General features: G+C 39.9%; 1 protein-coding gene across 3 annotated transcripts in view; it reads right to left on the reverse strand.

Annotated features, from left to right (window-relative positions):
- PGAP5 (Per1-like protein PGAP5) overlaps window positions 1-25,293 on the reverse strand; it is a 65,685-nt gene that overhangs the window by 12,201 nt on the left and 28,191 nt on the right. For all 3 annotated transcript variants that reach the window (XM_068227493.1, XM_067146398.2, XM_067146396.2), the window contains 2 exons: window positions 16,193-16,275; window positions 1,159-1,281 (listed from right to left, as the gene is read on the reverse strand). In XM_068227493.1, the coding sequence (XP_068083594.1) occupies window positions 1,159-1,281; window positions 16,193-16,275 (206 nt within the window). The remainder of the gene's footprint in view (window positions 1-1,158; window positions 1,282-16,192; window positions 16,276-25,293) is intronic.

Here is a 25,293-nt window from a genome sequence, read left to right on the forward strand (position 1 = left end):
TGATTTGGCGAAAGAGAGAAAAGGAAGTACAAAGGAGATTGGACGTTTGGAATGAAAATCTGAAGGAGTTTGGAATGGTAATTAGTAAAAAGAAAACTGTCATGCACTATGGAAAAGAGAAAAGGAGAAGCCAAGTGAACATAGACGGAGAATGGTTAGAGAATGTAGAACAGTTTACATATCTAGGTAGCATTATTAATGGAAGTAATGAAATCAACCCTGAAATTAATAACAGACTAAGTAAAGGTACAACATTTTAGCATCAAGTCAGAGAGCTTTTATGGGATGACAAAGTATCCAAGAGAATAAAATTAACATTATATAAACAGTATTTCATACCAATTGTAACATATGGACTAGAAACGCTGGTAACTAATAAGAGACAAGATAGTAAGATCCAAGCAGTAGAAATGAAATTTTTAAGAACATCAGTTAAAAAGACAAGAAGAGATAGAATTCAAAATATTACAATTAGAGAAGAGCTAAATATAGAACTATTAGTACAGAAGATACAGAAAGCAAGACTGAGATGGTTCGGACATGTAAAAAGAATGGGAAAAGAACGGGTAGCAAGAAGGGAATTGGAAAGAGAAGTTAAGCAAAGAGACCAGTTGGAAGACCGAGAAGGTGGATGGATCAGATATGGAAAGACATAACAGAAGCTGAATTGAATGTGGCGGAAGTAATGGAGAAGAAAAAGTGGAAGGACCGAAAGGAGTGGAGGCGGCTTGTTAACCATACCCGGGCGAGTGGAGTGGGACATTGATGATGATGATGATGATGATGATGATGATTTGGGCTGAGGGACTGATGAGAGAGCCTGTCTATTTGAAGATGTGGAGATTGTCCTCATCTCTTCTTACCACACTGACCTGTCATTGTGTTCATCCTATTTCTCTTTATTATATATATATATATATATATATGACTTCACTTGTCACTTCCTTGTTCCTTCTGTTACCTATAACACAAAGAATTAAAAGATGATCAGTTTATATTTCCCACCCTCAGATTAATTCTGCCATAACTCCTAAAAATTTTAATTTTGAGGTAAATGCACATTGAAAACACGAAAGTAGGAAGAAGGAAATTAACATACACAAAGGACGTTAGGAAAAGGGGGGGAGAGACAATTGCTTCTTGGGGAAGAATACATGCCATTTCCGAAGATTCTTTGGAAAGACACTCCCAGCGTTCTCGAAACTTCTGCTTCTTCTCATCCTCTGGTGCTTGATCTGGCTCATGACAATCTGCATCAGACTCTCGATACATTGGAAAATGCTGCAAAAGATAATATATAAACATTACACTTCACTCGCACAGGATGTCATTGAGAGTGAAGCTTAGAGGAAGAATCTTGGATAGGTACTGTACGTAGATAGTCTGAACATTTGAAAAAGTTAAAGGAATAAGTATTTCAGAAAATGAAGAAACATGTATAGATCATACTGGATGTAACAAAATTCATACCTCACAATTGTAGGGATGATAGAAGAGGCCAAATTAAATATGTTTTATTAAATAACCTGTAGCTCAGAAACTGATAACAGAGGTACTTTTTGAAGCGGCTGAGAAAGAAACTATTACAATACATTTCTATTTAACTATAATCCGTTACTAAAACTGTTCAAAAGTGCAGCCTCTTCCTGCATTAAAAGCTCTGCAATGACATGTAACTGCCTGTCATTAGAGAGTACACAACTTTAAGCACCCAAACGATGAGCTCTTCCTCTGATTCAATTGGAGCCAAATTAAAATGCCTGGACATAGTAGCTGAGGGCATATTATTATTATTATTATTATTATTATTATTATTATTATTATTATTATTATTATTGTAACGGTTATAGCGTCCGCCATGCCAACTTGCTACGGGCCAAGCTCGTCACCCATCGCCCCACCCCCCTTACGCTCGCCCGCGCCAATCGCGAGCAACATTTAAGTGCTAGGCTGGCCCTTCTCTCTTCTATCCGTGGTCGCGCCACATGGGACGATGGAAATTACTCGACTATTAATTTGGAGTCTTCCATCTCGCGAGGTTCCTGGATCCATCGAGCATCCAGACGATTCTAGAAGGGCCAGCGCAGGTATATAAGAGAGGAACGACCTGCCTGCAGTCAGTGAGAGTTAGAGTGGGTTAGTTAGTGAGTGAGCGAGATTGAGTTCGCTGGTGTGAGTTAGCGAAGAGCGCAGTCAGTGATAGCCTGGGCTGAGATGTCAGCCTGATGGAGTATCTACCTGTTGAAGCCGAGGACTCGTTCGCGTTTCCCTGACGTCGTGTGTGTGAGTCTCTTGGAGCCAGCTGCTGAAGAAGAACCTTGAGTGTTCTGAGCAACGCGAAGGGAACACTGGGGGCCGATGTGTGCAGACTGCGAACAGGGTTCGACGGATTGAGTGAACAGCGGATACTATCCCGACCTGCGAGACTGACATGTAGGCTGTGGACCGTGACAGCGCTAATGAGTGTGACTGAGTGGCTGAGAAAGTGTAGTGTAAATAATTGATGACTGTGTGTGTGTGTCATTGTAGATGGAACATGAGAAACCAAGAGAGAGAGAGAGAGAGAGAGAGAGAACCGTGTAAGTGTACTTGTGTAACTTGTAAGCTCGGCTATCGTGTGTATATGTTTGTGTGTGTGAATCTGTAATTGTAGTGCTTAGGTAATAAATCTTAGAAATAGGACGCTACCAGGTTCTGTACTCATTTATTTATTTATTTATTTATCAACCCTGCCAACACGTAATAAAGTACCTGGTAGCATATATTGTAGTCGACAGAAATTTCTACTAGTGAAATGATTTCCAAACAGCTCCAGATTTTTCTAAGCAAGTTTAGTGAACTTGAAAATAAAATTTTATCTGGTTATGGCGAACTCATTAGTGAACTGAGATCTGAGCGGAGATCAAATCTGAACCAACTGAACGGAAGAGCGAGTAGTTAAAGTCAGAAAACGAAGTGCGCTCTCTCAAAACCGAGGTCGATGATGACGATGTACGGGATGATAACGAACTGGACGAGAAGGGAACCGAAGAGATGCTCACGGTTGTGGAGTCCGGAGTTCGAGGCCCAGTGGTGGAAGTGAGTGCCCTGCGTGCAGAAACAATGGCTGTGGAGACGCTAAAGAATCCTGCTAGCAGGGACGGCGGCTCCACCATCGTGAAGTTGGAAACCCTACAGGACGACGGGATTACTTCCAAGAGAACATGCCGGACCCAGTTCGAGACCGGATCGACATCCAAGAAGAGTGCTGAATACCTGATCGCTGGACTACGTGTACAGAAGATGATAGTTCTACGCAGCCCCCAGCCAAGTTCGACCTACGAGGAGGTTGTGGGAGTGCTCAACGTACGTTGCGGTATCCACCAACTGAGAGCCACCTACCGAGTCCAGTTGCAGGAGAGGACTCAATGCACAGATATAACGCCGCGGATAACCGACGCCGAGATCGAGCAACTAGGCGACATAATCGTAGAAGAGTTATCGCGAAGTGACACCAAGCTCAAGGCGGCTAATGCCTGTGATAAACTATGTGGCGCTAAGGTCCGTCCAGGGAGGACGATCGGCAAGAAACAGAACTATAAAGAGGCTCTGACGATGGCTCATGAGACAGAGGCGCCAACTGCAATGGCATGGCTGGAGGGACCCCTACTAGGAGACGGAGTAGCAATGGAAGACGAACCGATGACCAACGAACGAGGATGCCACCTGACCAGGACACTTGTTCCGGCACGAAGCTGCATGCCGGTACGAATATCAAATTCCGCACCCCGGAAGAAAAGGAAATTCAGCAAGGCTAAATCTGGGGCAAGCAAGCCAGTCCCAGACATCGCACCAGAGGACTACGAAGGCGCTCAAGCCCTGAAGGTAAACGCGGGTGTGGACAAAAGGAAAACCACCGAAGTTCCGGCTGCCACGCGAGGACTTGCTGATCATTATCAACGGGGACGAGGACACCGTCGACCAGACCCAGCGGATCCCCAATGGAAAGGTGGTGGCCAACCGAACAATCCGTCTTGCAGACTATCGTGGAGCAGCTCAGGATGAGCAGCCTTAAGGAGGGGACAATGTAATGGTTATAGCATCCGCCATGCCAACTTGCTACGGGCTGAGCTCGTCACCCATCGCCCCACCCCCCTCACGCTCGACCGCGCCAATCGCGAACAACATTTAAGTGCTGGGCCAGCCCTTCTCTCTTCTATCCGTGGTCACACTACAAGGGACGACGGAAATTACTCGACTATTAATCTGGAGTCTTCCATCTCGCAAGGTTTCTGGATCCATCAAGCATCCGGACGATTCTAGAAGGGCCAGCGCAGGTATATAAGAGAGGAACGACCTGCCTGCAGTCAGTGAGAGTTAGTGAGAGTGAGTTGGTGAGAGTTAGACTGAGTTAGAACTTGGTGTGATTCAGTCGAGAGTGACTGCCAGTGTAGTGAAGTCTGTGGACTGCCGTGATTATCGGACTAGTGTGCTACAGTGCGGACTATCGGCGAAGGAGAGAACGTGTAGTCGTGCGACGCGGGACCTTGTGTGTAAGTGTAAAACTGTATAGTGTGAGAACAAGTGAGAAACGAAGGGAGAGAGAGCGCGCGAACTGCGTAAGTGTGTGTTATGAGCAAAAGTTGTGTGTAGTCTTGTGTAGTTTAGGGAGTAGCTAATAAATCTTAGTATTGAAGCTACCAGTCTAGTGTTAATTGATCCTACTACCCCGCCAACTCGTTACATTATTATTATTATTACTATTATTATTATTATTATTTTGTTGAAAAGGCACGATGATTCGGAAAGTAATAAGGTCAGCACGCTTTATATTAAAATGACACTATTTATTACATACGTAAATCACAGATGGATGCAGTGAAACAATAGACATGGAGATTACAATCGTGACGTGTCAGAAAGACAAAGAAAACGTAGTGTGTAGGTGGCGCTACTTGATGGTGGCTCAGCCAGAGTCATATGAATATATATAAATATTCTCAACACCCCCTCTCGAAGGCTGAACCAGCTTCAGCATTTCAGTCTTCTGACACCCAGACATTCTAAACACTTCCAGTGCTTATCCTTTGGTAGTCCCTTGGTTAATATATCTGCAGGCATCCTCTCAGTTGGCAAGTATTCAAGGTGAATGTCCGCAGATGAAAGAACCTCTCATACAAAATAATGTCGCACATCAATGTGCTTAGTCCAATAGTGGAAAACAGGATTTCCAGCAAGCTTCTGAGCTCCAATGTTGTCGTTATATAGCTGTACAGTCAACACACTGTTAATGCCTATCTCCCTTGCTAGTCGTAGTAAGTGCACTGCCTCTTTTGAAGCCCCACTCAAGGCCATATATTCAGCCTCCGTAGAGGACAATGCCACTGTCCGTTGTTTCCTGGATTCCCAAGATACAACTCCGCCATACATTGTGAAGGCAACGCCAGTGTATGACCAGCTATCGTTGATGCATGCAGCCCAATGAGCATCTACATAGCCAGTTAAATTACTGGTATTGCTTCCAAAGGCGATTCCCACATCAGAAGAACCCTTCAAGTACCTCAGTACCCTCTTTGCTGCTTGCCAGTGTTCTTTGCCAAAAGAATCATTGTATTGGCTTAAGACACTCACTGCATGAGATATGTCTGGACGCGTTGCGGTTGATAGGTAGATAAGAGCACCTATGAGCTCTCTGTAGGGGGACCTCTCGCCATCATCCTTGGACCAAGTATTTGATCTTGACAGTTTAATTCCAGCTTCAATTGGTGTGGCCACGGGCTTGCAATCAGACATTCGAAAGCGATCTAAGATGTTCATAACACAACTTTTTTGTTTCAAGGTGATACCAGAATCATCTCGAGAAAACTCAATCCCGAGACAGTACTTAATGTCTCCTAGGTCTTTGACCTCAAACGACTTTTGTAGAAATGTGTAGACCTCGTCAATTTCTCTCGAGTTCCATGACAAAACTAAAATGTCATCAACATAAACTATGATTAGGAGAGCATCAGCATCAGAACCCTTCACACAGACGCTCGAATCGCCGGACATTGGTTTGACACCAAGCTTTAGTAGTTGCTCATTCAAGCGTCGGTGCCAACAGCGGCCAGCTTGCTTCAAGCCATACAGAGCCTTTTTAATACGGCACACACAATCCTTGTTCAACATCTTCAGCATCCTCTTGGCTTCAGCTATGATCTCGGATGTTGCATTACTTTCCTGTACAATGAATTCGAGTATTTCTCTGGTGTAGTTCGGTACTTCCTTAAAGATTTCCCCTTCAACAATTCCATTTAAGTATGCAGTTGCTACATCGAATTGTCGGACATAGATTCCATGATGATCAGTGAGCGCAATAGCCATTCGTATTGAGCTGAGTCGTGCTACTGGTGCGAATGCTTCAGTATAACCTATACCTGGCCTCTGGGAAAACCCCCTGGTCACGACTCTAGCCTTCCTTCTTGTGATCTTACCATTTGCCTGTACTTATTCCTAAGGGCTACACAACTTCAAATTGTCATCCTATTTTCTGGGCGGTCTACAAGATCCAGGTCTTGTTTTTTAGAATAGAGACAAATTCATCTGCCATCGCCAGCATCCACTCATTTTTCTCTGGACCTGAAAATGCCATCTGAATTGGAACCTGAGCCAAACATACCGAATCAATTTGTCCTCCATCATGTTCCTGGCAAAGCTTTTGAGGTCTGCCTCGTGTACCCGAACGGATCATTTTTGGTCTCCCTGGAGCTTGTCAAGATTGTCGTACTTCTGGTTCTGGTTCATTTTCAAAACCAAGAAATTCTTCTTCAGAACTATCCGGATCTTTGGTGCTTTCTGTTCGTTCTGTGTTTACATAATGAAAGGATCAACTTGCTTTGGCTTTATCCTGGGATGATCATCAAAGTGCTCTACATTTGCGTGCTGACTTGGAAAAATATTAAGACCGTAGTTTTGCTCTTTTCTGTCTCCTTTCAAAAACTTGACATCACATGGGATTTCCACTTTTCTCTCCTGTGATATCTAAATTCTGAAACCTTTGGATTGCTCCGCATATCCGAGGAATATGCCCTTTTTCCCTCGAGGGTCGATTTTTCCTATGTTCGGCGATTGATTTAGGCAGTAGGTTTCATATCCAAATCTTTCGAATTTACAAATATTTGGAACCTTTCCCGTCCAGGCTTCGTAAGGAGTTTGTCCACCCAGTTTACTTGCAGGAGATTTGTTCCTAATGTAATTCGCTGTTGAAACAGCCTCTGCCCAGAAAGAAGGAGAAAGTTCGGACTGCATTAATAAACATCTGGCCATCTCGACGAGCGTACGGTTTTTCCTTCCCACTACTCCATTTTGTTCCGGGTTACGCGGAATCGTCAGGCGTCGTAGGATCCCGCAGCTTTTCAACACCGCATCGAATTGGGAATTCACGTATTTCGTACCATTATCAGACTGCAAAATCCTTATCTTCGCGTTTTTCTGTGTTTCCAGACATTTTTTGAAGTCCTGAAACTCATTAATGACTTCATTCTTCTGACAAAGAAACTTCACTTCACACCATCCAGTCTCATCGTCGACAAATGTGGTGAAATAACGCGCGTTTCCATTCGAGGAAATGCTCATTGGGCCACAAATATCGAAATGAATCAATTCCCCTAGTTCCATTCTCCTATCGGACTTCTTCGGAAAAAGGGTACTTGTCATCTTTCCTTGGAGACAGATCTCACATTCAAAATCCTCTTCAGTGTCGATGACTTCGATTCCCTCTATCCTTTTATTCTTCACTGCCTCACGTAGATCCGTTATGTTTAGATGCCCCAATCGAATGTGCCAGTCCATAATTGACCCTTTGCGCGTATCTTCAGCTCGGGCAAGTTTTCCCTGTTCTTCGGTGTACGACCCATTAACGTAATAAAGTCTGACTTTTCTACATGCAATGAATAAGGTACTATCGTTCGCATCTGTAACTCGAGCGGATGTTTTGTCAAACACTACACGGTGACCCCTGTCTACGATCTTCCCGACTGAAAGTAGATTAGTACGCAGATGAGGTACGTATAATGTAGGCCTATCACACAGGTTGAAACTTTTATCACAACCATCAACGCTCATTGACACTATCACAACACCTTTTGCACTTATTTTCGTAGTAGAACTGTTCGCTAACTTTAAAACGTCAGAAACATTGGTTTCTACTTGTGAAAAATAGTCCAGATTTTTATGCATGTGCGATGTACAGCTGCTGTCGAGGCACCACACTGTATCTGCGTCGCGGTCCATCACGAACTTGCACGAGTTCAGTTCTGATGTAATACATAGCGAGGTACTTCCTTCGGCCTTGTGAGCATTGTCATGATCATTTTTACTCGATTTGCACTCCTTCACCTTACGCGCTATCTTTTTACAACGAAATCTTCATTCATTCTTTGAAGCACGATCTGCTTTAATAATGTTTTTATTGCGCTGGCCCCTTCGATTGGTAAATCGTTTCTAGTTTTTGCCACAGTTCGCGGGATAGTGACACAATCTTTTACCTGTCTCAATTCCGAGGGTTGAATCGCCACGATGATATCTGACATTGCTTCACTGTCAAGTTCTTTCCATTCTGTAATAGCGGCCGCGTTCTCACTGACCGGTTCAGGTTTAACCTCTATCCCAGCTACGTACGCCCACGTACGATTTTTTACTAACACAGCCCTCATGTGAATTTTCCACGTGTCAAAATTGTCTTTTGATAACGTCTCGATGCGCACCATACTTGAAGTGTTCATCTTCACACACTATTTCTTTGCAGAAGTCACTTGGCTAAATGTTTAATTCAACCTCGCCAACCGTGCGCGACACAATATTATCAAGCGTCTATTTCTCAGTGTATTTTATCACTACACATCCAATCACTTTCCAAACGCGCATTCTGGGCCCATAACCTGTTGAAAAGGCACGATGATTCGGAAAGTAAGAAGGTCAGCACGGTTTATATTAAAATGACACTATTTATTACATACGTAAATCACAGATGGATGCAGTGAAACAATGGACATGGAGATTACAATCGTGACGTGCCAGAATGGACAAAGAAAACGTAGTGTGTAGGTGGCGCTACTTGATGGTAGCTCAGCTAAAGTCATATTATTATTATTATTATTATTATTATTATTATTATTATTATTATTATTATTATTATTATTATTGCAGCTGAACTTCCTACCTCCCATTATCTTGCCAATTTTGTCCACTCCATTTTTGATTCTTTCTATGATTATGATAAACTAGCTGATGTACCCATGCTTCGCTACGGGATTCTCAGAAAGACTGACTTTGTCATTTTCCTAACTGAAGTCAACATAGGTCATCACAAAAAGGTCAATAGGAATGTAGCGATTAAAAGCAATGTTATCATAAAAAATACTCGATCAAATGAAAAACTGCACATTTTCTTACTTTTAACGAACAGTACTACGGTGCTGATCTAACAGTACAAAGTTTCAGAGCTAGAATGACCAAGCGGCAGACAGCCGTGAACAATTGTCTGCCATTATTCCATTAACTATGCACACTTCTCATTTCAATCAGTGCCTCAGAGTAGGGATTGAATAGCTAGAATGCTACGTATCAGTAGTATCGGAAAATTTATGAAACGGAGGAGTGGCTCTCGAGCTACTTCCCGCCAATTTAGGAACACTGTTACACTCTGTACAACAGGGTGAGTTGGCCGTGTGATTAGGGGCACGCAGCTGTGAGCTTGCATCCCAGAGATAGTGGATTCGACCCCCACTGTTGACAGCCCTGAAGACTGTATTCCGTGGATTTCCATTTTCACACCAGACAAATGCTGGGGTTATACCTTAATTAAGTCCAAGGCCGCTTCCTTTACACTCATAGCCCTTTCCTATCCCATCGTCACCATGAGACCTAACTGTGTCGGTGCGACGTAAGGCAAATTAAAAAAAAAAACGCTCAGTATGCAGCAGTAATCCTATCTATCGGAGAAGAGTGGCAACAGAAGACAAAGCACATCACAACAAACAATGGTCAATGTAATGTTATTGTTGATCAATTTTATGAGCTTTCTATATTGTAGGCCTTCACATTTAGTCTTCTTTAGACTCTGCGATATTAGGGCGCCTTATAAAATTATTTATAGCGTTGACTGTAGTTCCTTATTCTCAGATTTTACATACCGATTTTCTTTAAATCCTGTTTACCCATTTTTAGTGACTCGGCGCTGATAAGGACTTAGTAACAAAAATCCAAATTCATGAATATCTCTGATTATAGCCGGTACGGTAACAATATATAAGACATAAATGATCGGAAATATAATACTATATAACTTTAGTTTTGTAGTATTTATCGATACGACCACTAATAACATATAACTAATTACGGAAAAGTAGAAAGTGCATTTCCTTGTTATTGTGGATATGACCGATTCTGAGCAATGTACAGACAAAACTCTTATTATATATATACAACATGGGCAACAATACACTTTACTGTCTCAATCTTCAAACAACCTTGTTTGGTCAAATTTTGTTCTCACAGAGGTTTCATACATTTAGTACATAGCCTTGATCATTTGCATTATTTCCTTATTAATCTGTTGTTCTTCAAAAGTCCTCCACATCAGATATCATAAACAAATGGCATTAACACGAATATAAACCATGACAACAAGCATCAACATCCAAACAAAAGAATCAAGAAAAATTATGCTCCCACAACAAATGACGATATAAGAGCGCAATTTATGTTTCAAATGAATTTAGTAGCTAGTGTCTGAAGTGTCCTACAGTTGAAAACAAGGAAATCTAGAAGTAGATGAAGACAATTGTAGGTTCATCCACTGAACCAAATTCTTATAATTTTATTAAATACCACCTATTCAATACATAATAAGCTAATGAGGACTTACATCTTTATTAAATTGTTAATATGGTACATGTTTCACTCCTTTTTGTGAGCATCATCAGCCAATTAACATTTACCCAAGGTTTGATAAGATTGTAAACATATTCTATTGAGCTAAAATATGCTTTGTAAACATGAGTGACAAATCTTATAATATTTTATAAATCATATACAACAGAAATGATGTCTTTAAATTAAAACACATTTGTCTAAAATCTTAGTGTTAACATTGTCCTTTAAATTTATTGACGAAACTCATCTGTTGAACATCCAATTTAAAATCATTTTAAAAACCATTTGTGAGATCTGGCTAATTGTATTGATTCACTATTACTTGATTTGTGTAATTGTTAGTGAACCTTCGTTAACTATATTAACGATTTTATGCAGTTGATAATTGCCTATATTATGAACACTTATCTTGTTCTCGATGTTACTGGAGTAACACTTGTACAAAATGTACTGGCATTAATCCTATATTGTCAATACGTGAGTATTGTTTATGAACGAACTTGTTGGTAAAAAGAAAACATTCTAATGTGAAGTAGAATTTGAATGAACACTGTACATTTCCAAATTGAGCTTGTTGATATATCTGTAATAAAAATAAAAAATATGTTTTAAGGCTTCGATTATAATTCTGTATAAACTTCTTATTGAAAGAATTGTCACTTACCCTTCCTGCTGCTGTGTAATTACCTAGTGTTACTCACAGCCTCTTGAGAATTACTTGTTGGTCCGTTTGTGCTCCTTGTACTATATGAGTGAGCGTGGATGAGTTTGCGTTTTGGCAGGGAGTGGGAAGGGGAAGTGAAGGTAGGCGGTGTATTGATAGCTACAGTAGATTGTGGACGGGACTGCCTAGGAGAAGTAAGAGGAGGAGTTGAGTTTGTTTGTATCAATAAACTACTAACTTTTGTCGGATTAAAATGATTATAGAATTTATTTATATCAGATTTAAGCATTTGTATTAATTTCAGTAATTGTACTAAGAATTTATTTCAATTTCATCATTCAGGTTTTTATTCTTGTTGTATTGCTGATCTAAATGAATGTATATATTTTCCAATTCCGTCATTTCTTTTCCCTTTTTTTACTCTCCTTAAAATTCATAAATCCCTTTCAATAGTTGTAAAAGAGTGTCCAGCTTCTTGCATGTGTGCGCCCATTGCAGAATGTTTCTTGTGTTTTGCTGCATTTACATGTTCAAGATATCTTATCATAAAGCTCTGGCCAGTTTGGCCAACATACGAATAATTGTACTCTGCACATGCAAGCCTATAGATTCCAGATCCTTGATATTTATTGCTATTTATATGAACTTTATTGCGATTGAAAAAAATATTTCGGTTCGTGTTTTGGGTTTTGAAAGCAATGTTAACATCTCATTTTTTTAATGGTATTAGTGACTTGGTATATAGCTGGGTTAGTAAATGTAAAAGTTGCAAACTTGGTTTTCTTATTTTTATCTGGTATGAGATTTGTGGCCAATTTTATTTTCACCTTGTTAATGAACTTGTTAGCCATCTCTTATTTTATAACCATTATTGAGTGCCATGACCTTTATAAAATTAAGTTCTTTCTTTAAACTCTTACTTGCTAGTGAAATTTTTACGGCTTTATAAACCAAACTTAAAAATGCTACCTGTTTGTGGGAATTGGGGTGGAGTGACTCATTCTTAATCGTTATTGGAGCAAACGTCGGCTTTCTATAAATTTGGAAGTCGAATTTATTTCCTACTCTCTTTAATTTTATATCTAGAAAACTTAACAAATTGTTGCTTTCTTCTTCTTTAGTGAATTTGATGTTACTGTCTAAATTATTTTAAAAATCCAAAATATTATCACTATTGTTCAGTTTACTGTCTATTATGACAAACATGTCATCCATGTATCTCAGCCTAAGGTGTAGTCCTTCTATGTTATTCAAAATTTTAACATGTTCCAGATGATCCATATAAATATCAGCTAGTATACCTGATGCAGGGTCGCCCATTCCCAAGCGCATTTGATGATATATCTTTTGATTAAATGTAATTATTACTTAAAACGAATCTCAATGCATTAATGAATTCTTCTATTTCACACCTACTTAATTTGCTGTGACTGAATAAATTAAGTTTGATTATATTAATGGTTTCATTAATCGGTATGCAAGGGTACATGTTAGTTATATCATATGAACATATTTTGTGATGCGGTTGTAGGTCAAATTTATTAAGCTTATCACAGAATTCAACTGAGTTATTGATTGTAGAGTTATTGTTAAATTTATAGTCCTTTTTCAAAAATTGATGTACAGCATGGGTATATTAACTTTGTGGACTTTGGGCATGGCTCTGGTTGTTGGTATCTTAGGATTCATTTAATTAGCTTCTGACACACTAGTTCATTAAAAAGGAAAGACAAATTTGTAAGCAATTTCTTTCGATTCCATTGAATTTTGACTGTAGGATCTTTCTGTATTATCAAATAGGTTCCATTCGAAAAAAATTCCTCTGTTTTCTTAATGCAATCTTGCTTATTTAAGATAACTGTAGTTTCCCCTTTATCAGCTTTGGTTAATATTATACCACTTTCATTAATTTTAGTCTTTTAATTCTTTGATTTGTTTAGTGAGGTCAGGATTTAAGTTATTTTTTATCTCTTTTACTAAAGTTGGAAGTTTCTTTTTAACCTCGAATCTTGTATCATTTTGCGATTCTAAAGGCAATTTTCCTATGTTAGATTCTACTTCAGCTATAGTGGTTATTACATCTTCTATCTGACGATGGTTAGGCCAATTAAATTTTGTTGCCTTATTCAGTAGACTCATTTCACTATCCATAAAGGCAATATCCGACAAATTTACAGTGGTGGGATTTTTTTAAGGTCTGAATTAGTCTATTTTACTCTTATATTATGTTCTTCAGATTCAGCTTTGTTCTCTCTTAAATGTGATATTTTGTTTTTTAAAGTTTTTTTGTTTCTTTTCTAATATATCAAGTATGGCAAAAAGTCAAGTTATGCTGAAAAATTCCGACACCATCAGGAAACTGCAGGTTATAAATTTCATTTTTTGTCCGTATTGAAGATCTACTTGTGATACAAATTCTTATAATTCTTTTTTTTTTGCTAGTTGCTTTACGTTGCACCGACACAGATAGGTCTTATGGCGACGATAAGACAGGGAAGGGCTGGGAGTGGGAAGGAAGCGGCCGTGGCCTTAATTTAGGTACAGCCCCAGCATTTGCCTGGTGTGAAAATGGGAAACCACAGAAAACTATCTTCAGGGCTGCCGACAGTGGGGTTCAAACCTACTATCTCCCGAATACTGGATACTGGCCACACTTAAGCGACTGCAGCTATCGAGCTCGGTCTTATAATTCTTAGAAATTGTATCACCATAAGGAAATCTTTTCTGCAGCTCACAAAGAACTCTTCTTCCCAGTATTTCGATGTACGAGTCATTTCATCATGCCATCGACTTGCATGCATGCATGAAGACCCCTAAAACATCGTCACTGTCTGTTGCAACTGGGCTGAATTTGTTGGCTCATTCTTCACTCTGCATAGATATTGAAACCCCTGCAATTCAAGGTGTCTATAGTCCAATTCTTAGGACTACTAAATACCCGCACGAGATGTTTCCTGTGCGTTTCTCTTGTAAGAAACTGTTTCTTTGGAGGTTTTTCTTTTACGTGCTAGAAGTTTACGACAAACATCAGTCGTGTAGACTCACCTCAGTCACTCAATTCGCAAGTCAAGTCTATAGAGGTGAGCCTGGGGTTTAATTTGCTGTCATCAGTTGTAGTTTTCTTCTTCCTACCAGTTTCCTTTTCTTTTAGGTGAAATTGAGCCACTCTATGTCACTGAATAATTCAATTTACTGTGCTTGCACTAACAAAAAAATTTGGCACCTATCTCTCTTTCAGATATTCTGCCATACAATCGTAAGACGCTTCTGAGAAGTTGTATTCACTGAAGACAGATAACACACATCTCATAAGGAAACCCTAAAATTCTTCAATCTTCACATGAATTATTATTATTATTAACTTTATTGGCCACACTGGACCACATGAGTCATTCAACGTTCACTTTGAACGTTTGGTTCTTGTGACCTGCCCAGTATATTTTCATTCATTCCAATAATAATTTTCTCAATTCGTCTGAAATTGCTATAACCCTCCTATGCATCCTTTCTGCTGAAAATTTGTGTGAGTCTTAAGTAGGGTGTTAATTTTATTTTCAATCTTTGCATCTGCTATCTCAAATCCTACTGAATTTCATGGATCCATTGGCCTCGTGTCTTCTTTCCAAGATTTCTCATGACCAGTTGTCGTAAAAGCAGATTTCCTGACAGTCGCAAGATATGAAAGAAATATGAGATTCTTTTTTTTTCTTCATTGTGCTGGTGATTGGGGCAATCTCTCAGCAGACGGTTTCATTAGGAAGAATACTCCAGACTTCTTCCATCTGGTATTTTTTATTTATGATAATTCTTCATTCAGTTTTGAAGAGCTGATCAGTTCTTCTTTTGTTTTTAATTTGGAACAGGTTTTTACAAGCGTTTCCTGGAGAGTTACGGTTTTATAGTGTTGGATCTTAGTGTCTATTGACAGGTATTTCATATTATACATTGACCAGGTTAATAATAATGTTATTTGCTTTACGTCCCACCAACTACTCTTTTACGGTTTTCGGAGATGCCGAGGTGCCGGAATTTTGTCCCGAAGGAGTTCTTTTACGTGCCAGTAAATCTACCGACACGAGGCTGACGTATTTGAGCACCTTCAAATACCACCGGACTGAGCCAGGATCGAACCTACCAAGTTGGGGTCAGAAGGCCAGCGCCTCAACCGTCTCAGCCACTCAGCCCGGCCATTGACCAGGTTAGAAATTGGGCTTTATTCACTTTGTCAGTTCTATTTATCCATGTTTCTTTCTCGTTTAAGTTGTGTGTGATGATTTCTCCAAGATATTACTATTGAATCGATAAACAAATCACGCATCCAAAGTGCAGGATCTAAGAATAAGCAATATGCTGCCACCCATTGGGAAAATTTAAAAAACCCACCTTGTTTGAATTAATTCACAAGGGATTGTACAGTTGCTCAAAAAAACTGAGTGCATGGATTGTATAAATTTGTATGAACATAATGTTTGTTGAGGATATCCGCAGGGTTTGTATGGGAGGTGAATTTTGATAGTTAAAATTAAGTCAGATAAGATATTGCATGCAAAGAACATACAATACCATGTGCTCATTCTTTGTTTGAGCGACTATACATCATTTTAACATTTGACCCATCAGCAAGCTGTACCTTACCTGCAACAGAATTGGTCGACTATACTGATATAGTTCCATGCCAGCTTCACACTTTCCTATCCCCCTGGTGCATTTCAACCTGCCTTAAAAAGAAAAAAAAAGAAAATTCTTATAAAAAGAATTCACAGTTATATAATGATATATACTTATAAAAGGGAAACAACAAAAAAAACCACATATATACAAAATCTACTAATATTATTACTTGTAAGATACTGTAGGCAAAGCTTCCCAGCCCGTTGTTAGAGATCCAACATGGTGCAGCTTGGATGACATCACAAGACACTCAGCAGGTTTGTCAATGTCAGCACGTTAAACTACTCTCCTGTCAGAAGCATTAATGAACCCTGAACCCAGACTTGCATGGCAAGTAAAGGGCGTCTAGAGGCGTAAGCCACCAGGTCAGGCCATGAATCAGTGTTCAAGCCTCTAGTATCTCTTGACAAAACCACTGGTCATGACAAATAGCATCTGGCTCCATGCCTAAACGGTAAGTGCGCTGACTTTTGGCTCAAGGGATTTTGGGTTCAGTTCCTGGCTGGGTTGGCGATTTTAATTTTCACTGGTTAATTCCTCTGGCTCGGGGCTTGGGTGTTTGTGCTGTCTTCATCATTAGAATTCATCTAAGGTAGGGTCCCATCCTCACAGACATGCCGGTCGCCTACTCAACTCAACTCAACTCTACTCTACTCTACTCTACTCTACTCGACTCAGGTCAACTCTAAAGACCTCTTCAAAGGCCACACACCATTTTTTTTTTTAATTTAAAAAGTAGCTACACAACACAAATCTTATAAAAAGTGGCAGCATCGTCTTGCATCCAGCACGTACCATAATAATTTCTAAATGTGTAATTTGCTTCTTTTTACCAAAAGCGGCAGATCAAATAAAAATTTTGCTATTTTTACGTCCCGCTAACTATTTTTGACGGTTTTTGGAAACTTGAGGTCCCAGAATTTTGTTGTGCAAGAGTTCTTTTACGTGCCAGTAAATCTACCGACACGAGGCTGACATATTTGAGTAGATTCAAATACCACCGGACTAAGCCAGGATCGAACCTGCCAAATTGGGGTCTGAAGGGCAGCACCTCAACCATCTCGGCCACTTAGCCCGGATATGGCAGACCAGAGGCTAGACACAATGTGGGCTCTTTCGGAGACAATAGAAAACTTGGCCGTCAAATAGCAACAGAGAAAATGGTTGCATTTTGCTGATTTACAGAGTCCAGGTTTCCATTCTTGTATATAAGGAAGAATACTTCTTAGGGAATGTTGGTGGGCTGCTTACATAAAGGAAGGATATTTCATTTCTGAGACCGAATGTATCACTACACACCATTTTTCTATGGTTTTTCTCTCTTTCCTGAATATACATTTGACAAAAACCACCTTAAGGACATCATTCAAATGAGTAACCAATACAGAGTGGTAAATACTCTAGAAAAAAGCTAACAAGAGCAAAATATGTATCCACAGGTAACAGGAGAGCAGCGACTTACCATGTAAGTAGGCAGGCATAAATTATAAAGAAAAGAAAAACATGGGTCCAAACTTTTCAGCTGCAGCCTTTTCAGTGGGGGATAGAGAAAGAGTGTTGTTGGTCAATCTGAAAAATAGTTGCAGCTGCGAAGTAAAGGGAGGGGGGAGATAGGACAGGCGAGACAATGGAAATGCACATCAGTCGCGTTTTGTGATGAACATGAACTGAGAGGTAGGTCAAAGCTTTCTGGAACATAAACACTCGGGAGCTGCCTGTGACCACAGTCTTTCAATTTCTTGGCCTGCCTGGCTGTTCTCAATGGTGGGTGGTGGGCCTTCAACACTAAGATCCTTGATATTCCTATGAATTGGTAGGAGAGTGGCCTGGCACAGTGTTTATTCTCTTATGTGTTCCTTATAAACTAAACAGACCTCAAGCTCTTCCAATTTCTTCAAGAATGATGTGAATCTGCACATAGATTTTCACAGTACATTTTCCATATTTCAAAGGCCAGTGTCCGACTCGTTGGCTGAATGGTCAGCGTTCTGGCCTTCGGTTCAGAGGGTCTGGGGTTCGAATCCCGGCCGGGTTGGGGATTTTAACCTTCATTGGTTAATTCCAATGGCCCAGGGGCTGGGTGTTTGTGCTGTCCCCAACATCCCTGCAACTCACACACCACACATAACATTATTCTCCACCACAATAACACGCAGTTACCTAAACATGGCAGATGCCGCCCATCCTCATCGAAGGGTCTGCCTTACAAGGGTTGCACTTGGCTAGAAATATCCACATGAAATGATTATTATGGCCAGTTGTTTCTCTCCAATGTAGGTACCATCTTCATCTTCCACAATCCATGAACAGGGTTTGAAGTCAAGGGTAATTTTCTTGATCTTCATGAAGAGAACATAGGGATGACTATGCTGCTTATGCTGTTCAATTTCTTCATAAATTTTATGAATCTGGTTTGCTTTATCAAGTGTGCACTGATGTATGCATTTGTAAATAATCATTAGGTCTATCATTGTTTCTTTTCAGCTGCTTTTCTTTCCTCTGTTAGTCAAAAATTATTGGCACTTAAGTGTGGTTTTGGATATGATGAGGTCTTTCTATGTACTTCCATACTTGCACTGCTCATATTGCCTTCAGGCTGCTCCATATTAAGTCTGCAAAGTCAGTAGGATTTGCTCTTAATTTCTGCAGTTTGAGATGAATAGCCTCACCTAAGTTACACAATGGTTACCATCACCTATCTTGGCACTGGAGTAATCTTGAATGATGAAAGCTTCTCTTTGAGAAATGCCATCAACAGAGCATTCTAACTGGCTATAGAATTCTTCTGTCTCATCTCCTGGAGCAACAGATGTCGGTGCATACATCTGTACAATGTCTAATTTACAAGGTGTTGAGTTCAATTGCAAATACAGTAAAACTTCCCAACAGCGGACACCTTCGGGAATGAAAAATGTGTGCGTTTTTGAGAAGTGTCTATTATTAAGAAAAATTCAAATTTTTAAAGCCTCAGAAAATAAAAAGAATGTCCTGTAGTTAAAAACATTTTTTGATCTGAATCTACTTAGTCACAACATCATAATAACCTACTTCTACTTGCGTGATTTTCTTTTACGTTATCAAATCAGGAATGGGAGGGCAAGCTGATAGCCACTTACTATATTTACATTCGTTTATTTTAAATGTTTATAACATACAAAAACAGGGAGGTTTCACTATAACACTAGGATTTCTGCATCAGTTCAAATATGTACAGTATACTAAATCATTTCCATAAAACCGGGAGAGTTGGCCATGCGGTTAGAGGCGCGCGGCTGTGAGCGTGCATCCGGGAGATTGTGAGTTTGAATCCCACTGTCGGCAGCCCTGAAGATGGTTTTCCATGGTATCCCATTTTCACACCAGGCAAATGTACCTGTACCTTAATTAAGGCCACGGCCGCTTCCTTCCAACTCCTAGGCCTTTCCTATCCCATCATCGCCATAAGACCTATCTGTGTTGGTGCGACATAAAGCCACTAGCAAAAAAAAAAAAAATTTCCATAAAAACACAAGGCTAACTTAAGGAATTGTCAATTTTGGTTTGCTTGACACTGACAACGCTTATTACTTTCTCACTGAGTGAGTTGGCCGTGCGGTTAGGGGCACACAGCTGTGAGCTTGCATTTGGGAGATAGCAGGTTTGAGCCCCACTGTCGGCAGCCCTGAAGATGGTTTTCAATGGTTTCAAATTTTCACACAAGGCAAATGCTGGGGCTGTACCTTAATTAAGGCCACAGGCGCTTCCTTCCCAATCCTAGCCCTTTCCTATACCATCATCACTATAAGACCTATCTGTGTTGGTGCGACATAAAACAACTTGCAAAAAACAATTACGTTCTCCATGGGCATTTCATGGTCATTTGAAATTCGTAATCGTCTGAGTCACATTAATTCAAAAAGTAGTGTTTCAGCTCTCTTTCCCCTTCAGCAGCTTGTTCTGCATTCTGAAATGCCGATGCCATCTCACTGTTACAGTGCAGTCCTCTGCAGTGCCAGGACTTTACAACATATTTATCTCACTGTTTTAAACTTCTAAGCACTCTACACATGCTTTTAGAGCTGTTATTTTCATAGTTGAAATGCTACCTGTACAGTCTACACAATTCCGTAGCAGAAAACAACTTAAAATAACAAGAAATACTAAGAGACTAATCTATATATATATATAATAAGAGTTTTGTCTGTACATTGCTCAGAATTTGAAAAGGATGGTATTTCTGTATCGGTCATGTCCACAGTAACAAGCAAATGAACTTTTTACTTTTCCGTAATTTCTGTCTGTATGTCTGTCCACGCATCACTAGAAAACGGCTAAAGATAATTTAATGAAAATCGGTATGCAAAGTCTGGGAATAAGCCGCTACAATCTAAGCCATGAATAATTTTATTCACGTTCATAGAAATGGTACTTTAGGGGAAGGCCTAAAATTTCATTTTCAAATATTTACGTTATTATTAGTCCTATCTTAATAAAAATTGGAATGCAAAGTCGGAGAATAAGTCGCTACAACTTAGGCTATGAATAATTGTATTTACGCTGAGTGAAATGGTACTTTATGGGAAGGCCTAAAATTTAATTCTCAAATATTTATATTATTAGTGATCGTATCGATAAATACAACATAACCAAAGTTTTATAGAATTAAATTTCCGACCATTTATGTCTTATACACTTTTACCGTACCGGCTATGATAACACAGATATTCATGAATTTGTATTTTTGTTGCAAAGTCCCTAACGACGCCGAGCCACGAGAAAATGGGTTGACAGAATTTAATGAAAATCAGTATAGAGAGTCGGGGAATAAGAAACTACAGTCTCAGCCAGGGCCTCTCAAACTCCCAAAATCTCATGCGTGCAAATCGAGGCGCAAGAGCTCCGTGCACTGTGCATCGGTGCCGCTCGGCTTGGGTCGGACCAACGCCACCTCTCTGGACTACTCGGCTAAGCTCGGCTCTACTCGGCGCAACTCAGCTCGGATTTGGAGCGCTACTAAGCAAGTGCGGAAGAGGGAGACAGGGGGAGCGAGCGAGACAGGCGTGAGGAAAGAGAGAGTAAGCGCTATTGCTCCAAATAGAGGAGTGGGGGGTCTGCACTCTGGTCAACCAAGCGAAGTCGTCTTTTGCACCGTGCACAGTGCATGCACCAAGCGCATGCACCCTGAGAGGCCCTGGTCTAAGCTATAAACAATTTTAATCACACTGGATGAAATTGTAGTTTAGGGGAAGGTGCCTAAATTTTAATTTTTAAATATCTATGTTTTTGGTCCTATCAAAAAGTGTTAGATAACAAAAGTAACAGAGAATACAATGTCTGATCATTTATGTTTTTTTCAGTTTTACTGTACCGACTATGATGAGTGGTATTTCAGAGTCGGAAGAAAACTAAATGTGAAGGCCTACAATATCGAAGGCGCATAACATTGATCAACAATAACATTACATTGACCATTGTTTGTTGTGATGTTATTTGCCCCTTATGCTGCCTCTCAACTCCGATAGATGAGATTACTGCTGCGTACCGAGTACAAAAGCCTGACTGAATATTGGCGGGAAATAGCCGTGCAGTTAGAAAACTTTCTTTTTTAGCATGCCATTTCTCTGGTTCATACATTTTCTGATACAGCTGGTACGTAACAGACTGTTTCTTCATAGTACGGTATTCCAGTTTTGAATGAGCAGTGCATACTTAAGGCAGAGGCTGACTTAGTAGTAGTAGTAGTAGTAGTAGTAGTAGTAGTAGTACCTGGTCTAGAATAACAATTTAGACCTATTCCAATTTTATTTTTTTTTGCTATTGGCTTTACGTCGCACCGACACAGATAGGTCTTGCGGCGACGATGGGATAGGAAAGGCTTAGGAGTTGGAAGGAAGCGGCTGTGGCCTTAATTAGGATACAGCCCCGGCATTTGCCTGGTGTGAAAATGGGAAACCACGGAAAACCATCTTCAGGGCTGCTGACAGTGGGATTCGAACGCACTATCTCCCAGATGCAAGCTCACAGCCGCGTGCTCTAACCGCACAGATTCCAAAATTATAGCACCACAATTCACTTAACTCAAAATACAACCGTGAAAAAAGCCGTTTCTTAAGAAAAGCTTCTTCCTCTTCACTTTTATTAAATTCTACATTCATTTTATTCCAAATTATCAGTGAAGAGGGGGTTTCTCCTCTGGCTTGGAGGAAAAATTTGCCTCCAAGTCAGATAGATTTTTCCGCTGCCAGTGTAGTGAATTGATAGTTTCCGACTTATCGGGTATTCCTAGGAAACAGATTAGTAAAAGGGCATAGATTTGCCCTGGGATTCTCCACTATTCGACCCTCTCCCCACCGAAAAAAGACGAAGAGTGTTCACGAATCACGGCTGTCTGCGGCTTGGTCATTCCAGCTCTGGAACTGTGGACTGTTAGATCGGCAGTGTAGTCCTGTTCATTAAAAGTGAGAAAATGTGTGGTGTTTCATTTGATCGAGTATTTCATACGAAAGCATTGCTCTTAGTCGTGCCATTCCTACTGACGTCATTGTAATGTATGTTCATTTCAGTTGGGAAAACCACTAAGACGGTCTTTCTGAGGATGTAAACAGGCAGGTGGAGGGTGAGTGTCCACAATTATAATGAAGACTCCCCAACCTGCTTGTAACTGATGGTAGGCAAGCAGGTCTACCAATACAGTGAAAATTCCCTAACTCAGTCTTCTTGTGAGAAAAGATGTTTGGTGACTTCCCTGTCACGTTTCTAAGGTAACGTTAAAAGCTATGCAATTTAATACAATCTTGCTCACAACGTGTACACTAGAATTCCATATGCAATGCAGAATTCCGTAGCGAAGCACGGGTACATCAGCTAGTCTAACCTAAATTAATTCAACCTGATATCGACGACAACATGTGTGTAGAGCTCTGTAATAATATTATTATAATTGTGGTTTTTCTAAATTTATTTACATTTGTTGTTGCTGTTTCTGTAACTTTAAGTCATCTTTGATAGATACATTTATTGGTGTCATGAATTTTTTAGGTGTTTTTTTTTTTTTTTTTTGGAAAAGGTGAAAATTATGGAATGAAGGATTTATGATGGTTGCTATGGTACTATAAACGAATTAATCCTGCTCTTTGAAGGTTAAAGTTTTCCTTATACAGGTTTTTTTTTTAGACTGAATTGTGGTTGAGTGATAGAACTTGTTTATCTTTAAAAAAAATTTCATTGTTTTTTTTTTAAAGGCTTTTGAGTGCATTAAGTGATGGAACAAAGAAATTATTTCTGTGATGGTGTTATAATCCTTTGAAAGTAATGGCTTTATGTGGGTGTTTTTGTAGTGGTTATTACAGTGGCTTTAGGACAAAAATTATAAAAGTAATTATCATGAATATATTAATTGGAAACTGCTGCCTTGTAGATATGGTAGGAGACTATGAAAGGCTAAGGGAGTAAACCCTAAAAGAAAATCTTCTGGTACATTTGGCCTGTAGTTGCTTTCAAGAATAGAAAGAGCCTCATATCGTAAAATAAGAGGACACACAGGCCTAGACAAAACAATGGACCATGTGATAATGCATATATCACGGAAAAGACTATAAACTCAAATAAGGACTATGAACAAAATTAGCCTAACTGGAAAGTGTGAGGAATTAGAAGATCTCATGGAAAGGAGATCATTATCTATCCTTGGCCTGAGTGAGACCAAATGGAAAGGTAAAAGGAAAAAAGAACTCAGGAAAAACCATACCCTTTACTGGCATGGTAACAATAAGCAAATGAGGAATGGAGTTGGGTTGATTATGTCAAAAGATTCTGAGAGTATTACTGAGATTTTGTATGTCAATGAGAGGATCATCAAAGCAACAATACATCTAGGGAAAGAGAAGTGGACACTGGTACAGGTGTATGCACCTCAGATTGGTCGCAGCCAAGACGATAAGAACAAATTCCTGGAGAACCTAGAACAGACCACTGACGGCGAGAAGGCAGTGATAATTGGAGACGTGAATGCTCAGATTTGAACTTTAAGGAATGGTTATGAGAGGGTGTTGGAACCACATGGCTATGGCAATCGAAATTTAGAGGGAGTGCATCTCCTTGAATTCTGCATGAGGAATGGTCTGATGGTGAAAAATAGCTGGTTCAAGAAAAGAGTCTCTCAAAAGATTACTAGGTACAGTTGGAACAGCCAAGACAAGTCTGTTACTGATTATGTCATTATAGATGAAGAGAGGAAAAGTCTTATAACAGATGTCAAGGTAATTCCCAGCGAGAACCTTAATAGTGACCACCAGCTATTAGTGGCAGACCTGAAAGACATCCAGGTACCTAAGGTAACAACAAGGAGACATCCAAAAATCGAAGTATGGGAACTCCTTGACAAGGAAAAGAGAACCGAGTATCAAGATCGTATAAAAAGACAGCTATCAACTGATGAAATGAAGAGCGGAGAAGAAGAATGGACTAGACTGAAGAACGATCTAGTGAAGGAAGCCATTGAGGTGTGTGGGAAGACAAGCACAAAAGTATGAGAGAAGGAAACATCCTGGTGGAACACAAAGGTGAAAACAGCCATAAAGGATAGAAATTAGGCTAGGAGAGAAAAGGACCATGAAAAACTAAAGTCACAAGATATACGGGATGAGGTGAAGATCAGAATCCTTGAACAAGTGTACCGTGATAAGAAACTGAAAACCAAAAGAATAATTGAGGAGGAAAAGTTGAAATGTTGGGACGACTTCACTCAGAAACTGGAGGAAAACAGCAAAGGAAACATGAAGTTGCTGTACAAAGTGGTCAAAAACCAAGTTGGACAAGATAAGGAATCAGGAGGTGCGAAAGAGAAATGGTATAAAGACATCGCTACCAGATCGAGTCAGTAATTCTAGACTACGGTGGTTCGGACATGTGATGAGGATTGAACCAGAAAGAATAGCCAAACTGAACCTAGAGAGAGAGGTGACAGGAAGAAGAATGGTGGGAAGGCCTAGAACCCATTGGATGGACATTGTTAAGATTGACATCAAAGACATGGGATCAACAATAGCAGACATCACGGAGAAGAAATCATACATGAATAGAATGGA

The sequence above is a fragment of the Anabrus simplex genome, chromosome 4 (assembly GCF_040414725.1).
Source record: "Anabrus simplex isolate iqAnaSimp1 chromosome 4, ASM4041472v1, whole genome shotgun sequence".
NCBI lineage: Eukaryota > Metazoa > Arthropoda > Insecta > Orthoptera > Tettigoniidae > Anabrus > Anabrus simplex.